Source organism: Lagopus muta, chromosome 7 (assembly GCF_023343835.1).
Source record: "Lagopus muta isolate bLagMut1 chromosome 7, bLagMut1 primary, whole genome shotgun sequence".
In the NCBI taxonomy this organism is placed as follows: Eukaryota; Metazoa; Chordata; class Aves; order Galliformes; family Phasianidae; genus Lagopus; species Lagopus muta.
Window position 1 is genome coordinate 32,993,267 of NC_064439.1, and position 12,124 is coordinate 33,005,390.

Below are 12,124 nucleotides of genomic sequence, written 5' to 3' on the forward strand. Positions count from 1 at the left end.
TAAGAGATCAGCAGACTCCCCTGTGAGAAGATGTCCAGAGCTTTCCTTAGTTTAGTTCAGTTTTTACTTTGTGAATTCAATTATTTTCCCATCTGTTAATGAGTTATTTTCCTTGGAGTTGTTTAAAAACTCCAATAAAGAGACGTTATCTCATACCATAGAAACCAAAAGTAAGCGAATGGCTCTCTAGGGTATCCATAAGAGAGTAAACACTCCATGCATCAGATAAAGGCAACAGGTGAAATCTCACAGATTTGAGGATAAGGCACCAGCCAACGAGCCAATGTGTTAGCTGCTTTTCCTTCTGTGCTGCTGAAGCCATTTTTGAGTCATTCTGATTGGAACAGCCTAGATTCCTTATGGTTTGCTTTCTCTGTTAGCTGGGTACTCCTTGCAGTCAAGCACTGGGGCACGCAGGCCGACTGGCAGCAACAAAGCTGTGTCAGATGTGTCTCAGCACCTCTGAGTCTCTGGAGCGGGGTCTTTGTGGTAACGTGAGCTTTGCAGGGAACACAGTGTCAATGAAGGCAATGGGCCCCAGCAGGGACCAAGTAGGTCTTCACCTTGACCAGAGGTGTAAATGTCACCCAGAGGTTGTGGATGGAGGCAATGGCTGATGGATCTGAGTAGGACTCCTGGGATCATCTGCTTCCCCAGACAGCAGAGCTTTTGCTGCTTGCCTGTTCTCATGGTGCAAAGACAAGAGTGATTTCTGAATACACACATGGGGAGAAAATAATACTTTGCTGAGTAATAAACATAATTATTACTTACTAAGCTCATCCGTAGTCTCCATGGTATTGGCCTCTTTGGAGATCAGATTGCTCCAGCAGATGTTGATTTTATGGTGAATTTTACTACTTCTCAACCTCTTTATTCTTCTGAGACAGACTCTTTGGTTCTAAGCCACCCGCCAAGAAGCCCATGTTGGTGTGGGCCATGTGTTCCAATGACATAAATTCTGTTATTTCACCCCACACTGTTCTGTAATGTCAGCATTCATATCACACTTTTCACCTACCACTTTGACCCAGAGGAGCCCAATGAGCTAAGTTTTGCCAGGATGAATGGATGGGTATTACTTTTGTAGTATGGTGCAAAGAGTGGAGATGAGCATGAGATCAAGGCTAAGTATAATCTTCTAACATATATATTTCTGAGAAAGAGATATTTTACCAAGCTGTAACTGTATTGCTTCAGCTAGTGCAAAAATTGATACTGCCATTTTGGTCACATTAACACCTTTTCATATCAAAATTACCAGAGAGATAGCTGAGGTAGAGCAGAGTTGGGGATGTTTCGTTTTATTACCTGTCCTACATTTGTCTTGACTATGAATATCTGGTAGGCATTTAATAAAAGATAACATTAACATTAATTTAATATATTTATATTAATGCATTAATAATATATTAATATTGATATTTAATATATATTTTCTTTCTTACTAGAGTGTGTTTGTCCATAGGCAGGGTGGGGATGTCCTGTTAGAGAATGATGCTTAGACAGTTACTAAGATGTATTCTAACAGATTGCAGGGCCTCAGAGGTTGGAGGGCAGCTGGTATCCCTCGTTGGCCATCTCCTATGGCAGAGATGGTGGCTGCAGCACAGGGACAACCCCCTGTTGAACAGAGGACTGGAAGCTTAAATTGCAAATGGGAGGACTTCACACATGCTAAAATTTTAAGAATAAGGCAGAAGGTGCAAGGTGGCTTATTTAGTTTTAGAAGCTAGTTGGTTTAGTTTTATTTTTTTCTGCTCCTACAGAAGAGAAATTACCTGTTTGCACAACAGAAAACTGAGAGTAAATTTGGCTTTATGTGAAAAGAATTATCAGATGCACAGTATAATTATATGTAAAATTGCCACTCTAACTGACACAAGTCAGCTGGGAAAAGGAGCAAGTTCTTCTTCAAACTTTGTGGTGAGATTCTAGACAGAGAAGCAACCTTGCAAGATGATAGTATCATTTTAATTGAGACAGACAGATGTGTCAAGCAAACAAATGTTAATTAGTGCAGTTGAAATTTAGGACGCGATCTGACAAAGCTCAGAGTATGTCCACTTACTAAGCCAAAAGGAAGCACCTTGGAGGTTTGGGCCTTTGCTAGAACAGCAAGGTTAATTTTGAGTCAACAATTCAGGTTTCTGGACTCTTCCAGACTCCACTGGTGTAGGAATAGCAGGAGTAGCGCAGATGTCTCCAGCTGTGCTACAGCAATTAGGTCCAAACCCCAAGAAAAACCCAAAGCACAAGGGCCTGGGCACCATGGTGAGGCAGGAAATCAGTCGGAGAGCTTGTTATTCCCAGGCAGCGCCTATTGCCTTTAGAAACACTGAACATGAAGTCTGATACTTGTTCCTCACCACTACATAGGCACGCATTTCATCCAGAAAAGTCAGAGCACAGTCTGGTGGCAGCTGTCTCCATCACAAGCTTCCTCTGAAAGGGCATAGACAAATTATTTTCAGGAGCAAGACTGATATTCTCCTTCAATTGAAAAGGTATTAATATGTGGTTTTCCATATTTTCATAGCAGAGGGGTTGTAAGTGGTTTTCATAATTGCTGTCAAATAACCATAAAAAGGAGTATAGCATGTGTTCAAGAAACATTTAGATGTTGTACTGAGGGACATGGTATAGTGGGAAATATGGGTGATAGGTGGACAGTTGGAGTGGATGATCTTAGAGGTCTTTTCCAACCTTGGTGATTCTGTGATCAAAAAGAGGACAAATAAAAATGCCTGGGGAGGAAACAGCAGTACCTCCATGGGATACCAGCCTTCCTTCAATATCCACATGTGTGTGAACACCTAAATCCTTTATTTCAACTACATCTCATGGGCATTGAGGTCTCCTGGCTCACCACCCTTGCCATAGCTTCGCTGGTGCACTCAGATGGCAGAGCACTTGTATTTCCTGTCTTTAGAGGCTATGAGATACTGAGCAGAGGTGGAAGAGCATGTGTAAAAGAAAAGTCCCAAAATTTCAGAAGCAATTACCAAGGAAACAAGAAGAAAGGAGAGACAGAAATAAGGCCTCTACAGTCTTCTACTTTGATTAAAAGGGTTGCTGAGAGAAACTTGACATTTCAGCTTTGAAATAGATGGTGGCAGAGAAAGTACCTTAGTGAAAGTTTATAAGGACTAGCTGTAAGGGAAAAATATTTTTACTACTAATATTCAGAGAATCATTTCAAAAAAATCTCCCCTTCAACCAATGCAGCCCTTTGCCAGCAGCTAAGATTAGAAGCATCTGGCAGTGTCTTTCAACGCGTGCCTCTCCTCGCCCGCCATCCAACCGGGCGACTGTGGGAGATGCTCCCCATTCCTCAGCCTCGTTCCCTCTTCCTTTCCCCCACCCATTGCCTTATCAATCCTCTACTTAACAGGTTTCACCAGCCGCACAGCAAATGCAGCCCACGCAGACGATACAGCCGCCACAGCCCACTGGAGGCCGCCGGAGAAGGGTGGTGGATGAAGACCCTGATGAGAGGAGGAGGAAATTTCTGGAGAGGAACAGAGCCGCTGCCACACGCTGCAGACAGAAGAGGAAGGTCTGGGTGATGTCACTGGAAAAGAAAGCAGAAGAACTCACCCAGACAAACATGCAGCTTCAGGTGCGAGCCACTGTCTATGCCCCCAAGGACACAGAGGCCCTCTTTGTGCTTGCTGCTGCCCCGGCACTACCGCTGCTGCGTGGGAGCGCGGCACTATCAAAGGCGGTTAGTTGAGGTGTCTGTGCTCCAATTAGAGGAATAATTTCATTTTGGCAGGATAAGCCAGGAAAAAGCTGTCTTGGGATTAGAAGCCTTCACTAGACAGAGCTGTATTTATTTTCTTTTCTTGTCACTGTTTTGTTTTTTAAGTGCCATTACCTTGGCTATAAAGCATTTCTTCAGAGCAGGGCACGTAGGTAAGCCCTAACTCTAAGCCAGTGAGATGGGAGCATAAATCGAAGGGAAGAGAATGAATATAAATTTGAGATTAAAAGCACAGGAATGGTGTCCTTCTTACAGTGTGCACAGAAGTTAGTTTGTGTGTCAGCTTATGGCATCAAATCTGGGAGCCAAGTTGGCCTCAAAAGGAGTTTGTTATAAAATAATGTCAACGACATTCTTCCCAAGTTGTGGATCATTTTTTGTTTTCTTCGATCTCAACTTTTTGTAACAGTGCATTTTATGATTTGTGGCAAACCAAACTCTCTATTTCTCTTCTAGAATGAGGTCTCCATGCTGAAAAATGAGGTAGCACAGCTGAAACAGTTGTTGTTAACGCATAAAGACTGTCCGATAACAGCCATGCAGAAAGAATCACAAGGATATCTAAGTAAGTAGCTAGTATGCTTACTCTGTCTCCACACCACCCGCAGGAAAACACAGTTTCTAGTTCTTCCCTCCAGAATCCCTTGGCCATATTACAACATGAACCTCTCTTCTCAAACATCATCCAAGCCGTCCCATCTCCTGCCCCTATTTATCCAGCCCTGCTTAAAATCCAAAAAGCCACAGTTTGCACCCAGCCCAGCACTGCTGGTCCCTCCCTGTCCCTCCACCCCACAAGGCGATGCGCACGGATGGATGCTGGCTCCCATGTGGAGGATCCCTGTGGAACTCAGAGCTCCAGACCTGCAAGAGTCCTCCTGGGCACAGCGCTGCCAGCACAGTAACATAACTCTCCAAAGGGAAGTTATAAAGGAAAGCATTACAGCCCACTCCAGCGAAAACGGTACTGTGCTCTGACTGTGGCACAGACCAAGCGCGGAGCAGGCTTTCAAGGTTTGTTCTTTTTAACTCTTGTCTTGCCTTTTTATTCTTTTTAAAATCACATCTTATGCCAACATTGAATCAATTCTGTCTAGCTGATGCATTTTACAAGTACGGTAATTTATGGACAAATTCTTTGCTTGGCTCTAGAGTGGCTCAGAAGAGCCTCTGGGTTAATATTTGCTAGATTGCGGCCTTCTCTTAAAATAGAGCCCATTTCTGTCTCGTCTGCATCACTATGCATCTGTCTCTTTAACGGTACTCAAATTAAAAATACATAATTGCATTACATGCCTGTCAACTGTTGCTTGAATTAGATTTTCTGTGATGCAGTGCACTACACTGTAATTCTGATTTCTGCTGGAGCGAATAGAGAATTTAGGCTTTATAAACCTTGAGATACTGGACGTTTTGTACTAGGTGTTGGTTTCATAGCCATTAAGGTTTTGGTGTTTTTTCAAGGTGCTGGCTCCTACCATTGCGTTACCATCAGATGACTGAATGTGCGCTCTGTCCCCCGTCCTTTTCCAGGTCCTGAGAGCAGTCCTCCTGCGAGCCCGGTCCCAGCATGCTCCCAGCAGCAAGTCATCCAGCACAACACCATCACCACCTCCTCCTCCGTCAGCGACGTTGTGGGCAGCTCCACTCTCACGCAGCTTGCCAGCCACAGAACAGACATCAACCCCATCCTTTAAAACGGGTTGATCAGAAACTGCTAGGGGAAAGTGGTAGCATATCAAAACATCCTCTGTGCTAAGGACATTTTTGACCGTAACTCAAGCCTGGAAGATTCCTCAGTTCTTGAAAGACTCTGGCTTTCATTTTTATAGTTATTAAAATGTCTTTTATACTTAGTTACATAAAAGGGAGTTATGCAATTAATATGCTATCAGCTTGAGAAATGCTTTGGTGCTTTCTCCAGTTTTTTTGGTACCAGTTACTTGTTTATAAACCTAACTGTCTCTGTACATAGTCACGTTTTCTTCTCACCAATCTAGCCTGAAGCCTCAGAAATACGGAGTTGTGTTAAACTGCAGCTTGTTAGCCAATGTGAGGCATGAAAAGTATTAAACAGAGTCATATGTAGGTAACTAGGAGTAATTAGGCTATAAATATAGAGAGAGGGCATCTGCTGACAGCATCATAAAATATGAGTTAGAATTGTGCTATCACCAGAACCTCGTCTTTCAACACGGTTACACAGTGTGTGGCTATCGGAACAAACCCAAACCCCAGTAAAGTGCCCTTTTGCCCAGCCATCCTCTTCCAGCTCTCCCCCACCCTGTCCTTTTTGTCCTTCAGTTGTTCTCATAACTCACTTCTCCCTTCCCTAGCCCTCTGCCCTTCTCTTAGCCAGGCTTCCCTCTCCTCCTCCCCCTCTCAGAGAACAGCGATAAACAAGTAAAAACTTCAAGCCTACCTAAAAACTGCCAGCACGGCTGCTGCTTTCACTAGCTCTTCACCCGCAGCTGGGCTGCACCGAGCTTTTCTGTTTTGAAAAATAGAAATGCTCCTGATTTAGTGCTTTTAATAAACAGGGAAAGGCAAAAGCAGTGCAGTTGCAGGTGAAGCAAGATTGAAAGCCAGCTGTGTTGATGCTAGCAGCCGTGTAAGCTGTTGAGGTAAATGGCTGTGGCACAGTGCAGGCATAGCAAGTAACACCTGAGAATTACAGCAATTCTTTAGCGCTGCCAGTCGTTAACACAGCAAATCCATGTAGTATATAATTCAGAAAAGTTCTGTTCCCTAACCTGCTTACATTGTTCTAGCACTGAAAGCTAACAGCCTCAGATTTCACAGGCTATAAATGAAAAATAAATCAGCGTAACCATTCTGACCAGTTGGAAAAATGCCACTTTTAATTACCAAGGCAAGTCCTGGTCTCTGCAGGCATCCCCTTGGATGTACATGGACTGGCTTTGAGCTGGCAGACATCAGTGGAGCTTCGCTGACCATAATGGCACTTACTCCAGTTTACAGCGAGTAAGAAATTGTCTCATAATGACATTAAAAAAAGTTTTATCGAGTGTGCAGCCACTAAAAAGTGCTGCAAGAAAGGCAAATTCCACTGCACTCACTGGATAAAATTCAGTCCTGTAAAGAGGGTCTGTAAAGGGGCTTTATGCCACAATTAAGGGTTTTGTTTGGACTATGTGCCTGCCCCTCAGCACCACGGATTTGCATCCCAGAGTAGTAGCAGTGATTGATGGGGAAATCAGAAGGAGATGATGCCAGTTAATTATGCTTGCCTTTCAGTATCCTGGGACCTGGTTTTGCTCTCAAGGCTGGCAGTGGTGACACCTCCTTCGTCTGCCCCAGGGAACAGGACTGGGCTCTGAATTGGTGATGAACTTTCAGACATTTCAAACTGCATCTTTAATAGCAAAAGATAATTCGTGCTATTCCTAGCAAACACTCCAGCCCAAAATACGCTTCATTCTGAAGTGAGGTTCTTGTCCTCAGCTGCTGTTTCTTGGTTGCGAGAGGAGTCACAGGTTTTAGTAGGGTGACTCTTGTCAGAGCAGGAAAGAGTTAAGCGAGTGCAGTGAGAGGCGCTGTCAGGAGCAGGGCCCTTTTGGAAGGAAAAGCAAAGTTCTGAGGATTGTTTCTGAATTAGTTCTTATCTTGGTAACTAACTTTTACAGTATTCTTGAACAGCTCTCTTTCCATTTATGCAAATACATTCAAAAAAAGATTTTTAATGTACAGTGTAAATCTTGACTTGATTATATAGTCTAAGAACCAAAAAAAAATTAAGAAAAAATACAAATGTAAAGGATTTTCTATTATATTTTAGACAAACATATACTTTTAAAGTGTTTTAAATACTGAATCTATAATTTTTTTTTTAATCTCTGGTTGTAATCGCTAAGTGGTTTTGCTTCATCATGGCTCCCAAAGGAAATTCTTTCAAATATGCAGTCGAGCAAAATGTTCCAGCTGAATATCCACGATGTGAAAGACAAAACAAGCCTTTCCCCTGTGTCTGAATGTCATCCTTCACTGTGAAAAATAAAATGCCATCACAGGGTTAATTTGCAAACTTTCCCTCTATATGGGTAGCACTTAAATATGTTAAAAAAGTAAAAATCTAAGTAGTTGATAACATTAGGATACCCAGTTGAGCTGCACTGCACTAGAATTACAGTTTAGCTTCATTTTGTTCAGTCTCCTCAATTAAAATATTTAGCTGTTAAACTGAAAGCCTCTACTTTAAAAAGGGAAAAAAAAAAAAAAAGGAAAAAAAATACAAAAACCTTGCCTAAGTTTTGTTAAATTCAGCAACTTGACAGTTTGACTGATGTGTATTATATATAGCTCAATTATTTCTTTTTTTAATGCTAACTAGGCAAGCCAACCGCACATGTTGGCCTAAATGTGTAATTACAATGAAATGTCTCCTCTCTATACTATTGGCCTTTAGGTATAATCATTGCTAGTGATGTGGAAATCAGTAAAGGATGAAAAGCTATTTGCTATTGCTTCTTGTAACTCTGTCACAGGTTCACAGGCCAAGCCAACACACAGCATATTTGTATCAGCTCTATTAGTGAAAGGACCAACTGTGCCAGGCACCTTATATCGCTCATCATTTTCACTTCCACCTTACAGCACTCTTGTTTTGCAGGGCAGGGACCCTGCAGCCTTTCCCCAGGCCTTTGGCCGGCTGTGTGCTGGGGCAGCCTGAGGAAGGACTACAGGACAGACCCTGCCCCTCCACCCCAGCGCAGCCTTCCTCTCAGCACATCGTCACCGCGCTCCCCGTGCTCTTTCGTTTGAGGAGAAACCCTGCTTTTCCACCAGCTGCTGCTGGAGTCTGATGTGCTTTTCTCCTTCCTCTCAAGCCCAGCCTGTTGGCAGACTCTGGGCCCCGTCCCACCGCCAGGGACTTGGTGGGGAGCTCCCCTGCTCAGCTTTGCTCAGCACAGGCTTCCTTTGCCGGGAAGAAGCCTGCTCACCTCAAAGATATTTCTGGGGATGGCATTTCTTGTTGCGTGACAGCGGAAGTACGTTGGAAATCTCAGCCACGGACAATTGCAATACTTTTATCAGAAAGAAACTATGCTGTGATCTAGTTCCTTCTCTCCCGGCCCCTTCCCTGGGTAACTTATGCAAGCCATATTCATGACACTGCCTGTGGGAGACAAGTAGTTTGTGTGCTATCATGGTGTGTTTATAAGGACGATGAGGATGATTTATGGAGAATTTTGTGCCGTTTGGAGTTAATTCCTGCTACGAAGCTAAATGTATGCTGCCCATGTTCTGAATAGTGGAAAGTCAATGGTTCAGTGCCTCGGTGCGTGTGGATTTTGTGTGTTAACTGACTCCGTCCTATTAACTAACAAGCCAGCTATAAGTGTTGTTAAATGCCCAACTTTTGAGAATTCATATTTTTTTAAGCGACAATATTTAGCGTTTAAAGGTAGCCTTTTAGTTTAGGCAAAATGTGCTTTTTAGCAGCTAATACCTTTTTTTTAAAAAAAGAAAAAAGCGTATAGAGTGAATTTATGAAAACTCATGAGGACCAAAGCAATTTTAAAACAGGAATCTATTAATTTAGTATTCACATAGAATTTTATAAAGTATTTATTAATAAATGTTATTTTAACACATTCCATTTGAACAGTATTCTTGTACAGAATCTGTTTGGTTTTGTTTTTATTTTTTTTTCCTTTAAAGTTACAATATTAGTTTTGCAATAAAGTGCTCTAGGTGTGTGTGCATCTTAATCTTTCAGGGTCTCAAGCAGAAGACGTCCATCTAAGATGGAAAAGTTTGCTGAGGTCATTTGTACAGAAATTCCTAGAATTAAATGTTTTCCTTAAAGCAGCATCTGCTTTTTTTTTTTTTTTTTTTTTTTTTTTAATAACAGCAAAGCAAATTACAAACCTTCAGTTGTTTCCTTTGCGTTGGGAAATATGCTCTCTTGTTTTAGAAAGCATGGGTCAACATATAACTGGAAAGCCTGCCTTTTATTTTCTCTTTTTTTTTTTTTTAAAGACTGATTATGCCATGGAAGATCTAACACCATTCTTGTTTCTCTTCTAATATCACATAGTGAGTTGCACTATACTGCCTTATCATTGCTCCTTCTGTCCTCTTACTAAGCAGCGTTCCTTAAATGCAGACCATTGAAACTCCATTATGCATCAGATAAAGTTACCGAAGGGGGAAGAAGAAAAAAAGATTGATCTGTAGACATGAAAACTAAACTGTGCCTATAAAACAAAACCAGTTCCAACTAATTAGTTCCTTATTTCTACGTTTCAATTATTTATATTATTTTAAAATTGCACTTTAGCTCTCGCTCTCTTGCTCTCCCTTGTTAAGTCATTTATAATTCTCTTGTAAGATGTTTGCACCAGATACATTTATATGCTTTCACTGGTGGCATATCTACAACTTGTCTCTCACACCTGCCCGAATGGAGAAGCTGAAAACAACCAAGTCTGCAGTGTGACTTAGACTTTACACCCTCTTCATGATAGCATATAAATGTTTAATTATGCAAAGTGTGTGAGGCAGCATCTAAGCTACGTTTTTAATCTCTCATCCTGAGAACCAAAGTGTCCTGTGCGTAATAGCGTAAGGTCAGGAGACTGGCTCTGTGGTGCATGATAATGCACTTTGACTGTTGTCCAACCCACGGCAGCTGTGACGCTGCAGTGATAACAGTGGCCATACTGTGTATTAAAAGTCAAAATCAATAAAATATGTTGCCTTATAACTTGACTAGGGACAGCACCTTTAAAAAAAAAAACCTAACAAAAGAGACTAAAAACTTCTAAGGACAAATAAAGCAATAAAATCTTAAGCGATCTAAACACCAAAAAAAAAAGAAAGTCATTCATTTTTTCATCATCTGAAGTCATCGTCTTATTGCAAAGACTGTTTATATCAGTAATGTTTTTTCAGAGCTTACAGTTATCTGTTTTATCAGTGGCTTTACATATAAAGCTAAATTGCTTACTGTTGTTGGTTTTACATAGCTTTCAAAACTACTTTATAGCAAATCTTGAAACTCTGTGAGGCCAAAAATGTCAGTGTTTGCATACACTCACAATAAGATTGATTCACTAAGTGGAAATCTGATCCTTTCCCAGGCTCTCCTTGGACTGGAATCAATAATTGCAACTTGCTATATTTAGGCTGATGTGAAATACCTGGTATTCAGGATCTCCAGTTCTATATTTATGCAAATTAAGTGTTACTTATGCTAAGTTGCCCTGGGTGGAACTTTTCCTGACCCTCCCCCCAGAACAGCGTGCCAGCCTATGTTGCAAGACCATGAGACCCAAACCTCTTTTTGGCTAAAATATATGCAGCAGTTTTCTGAATGAAGACTGTAAGCTCATTCTGCCATTACAGCGATTGTAGCCGAGTCAGGAAAGAAGGGATGGGGGGCTGATAGTGTATCTGAAGGGAAATGTTTTCCTTGCTGTATTCTAGGAAATTCCAGAGAATTTCTTCCCCCTCACCCATAGGAGCTGGGGTTGCAAAGATATCAGACACAGCCTTTACCATGCTTCCAAAACATTTTGCATGCAAGGTGTGCTCACTCTTCTGAGTAATTGGCACCGAGGGCTTTGCCAACAGCTTTATAATCTGAATCCAGTGTTTCCCAGCCCATGTTGGTGAGCTCTGTACTTTTGTCTGTAACAGCTCAATTTAAACACTGGGTAGCAATCATCCGTGAAAGTCACTTCTTTGGAATATTGTCATTGTCTTGGTTTTAAGGAACTTTTAGCACTGCTTGGAGTAAGCCTAAACTATCGAAGTTTATATATAAATATATATATATTATATTAAAAAAGGTGCTGTCACAGTAAGTTTTGGGCTTGAGGTTGTTTGTATTGTATGCAAAGGTTTTATGTTTGTTTGTCTGTTTTATTCTGTAAAGCAACCACCTTCCTTACCGGAGGGAGATAATTTTTTTTTTGGTACATAAGTGTAAATACCTGCTGCAGCATTTAATATGTTTAATTTTATGTTAAGCTTTTTGTTGCATTGTGAACCCATTATTGTTGCAAATGGACAATGAGTTCATTGAGACTGTTCAACTAGGTCAGATTTTTACATCTCTTTCTAGCTAGAAGAGACAGGATTTTTGTGCATTTGTACAAATGTTAATAATATCACTGCAATTCCAATATAATAAAGCACTCAAATACAAATATTTCCAGTAGTTTGGCTGTGTCTGTAGCCCAGACATTTTATGATACAGATAACTCCTGCAAGTTAACCACGCTGCTCGTCCATTGTTTCTATTCTTGAACAGATCTGGTGGCTCATGCCTTCTTTGTACTTGCCTGACCATGCGAAATCTCTGATCTTCCCCAAAACTGCTGCAGGATT

At 41.4% G+C, this 12,124-nt stretch overlaps 1 protein-coding gene across 3 annotated transcripts in view; it reads left to right on the forward strand.

Annotated features, from left to right (window-relative positions):
- CREB5 (cAMP responsive element binding protein 5) overlaps window positions 1-11,923 on the forward strand; it is a 217,246-nt gene extending 205,323 nt beyond the window's left edge. For 2 of the 3 annotated variants that reach the window (XM_048951683.1, XM_048951684.1), the window contains 3 exons: window positions 3,395-3,622; window positions 4,223-4,331; window positions 5,300-11,923. In XM_048951683.1, coding sequence (XP_048807640.1) covers window positions 3,395-3,622; window positions 4,223-4,331; window positions 5,300-5,463 — 501 coding nt within the window. In that variant the 3' untranslated portion in view covers window positions 5,464-11,923. Of the gene's footprint in view, window positions 1-3,394; window positions 3,623-4,222; window positions 4,781-5,299 lie in introns of all 3 variants that reach the window. The other variant, XR_007378239.1, reaches the window with a different exon arrangement.
- The last annotated feature ends 201 nt before the right edge of the window (window positions 11,924-12,124 follow it).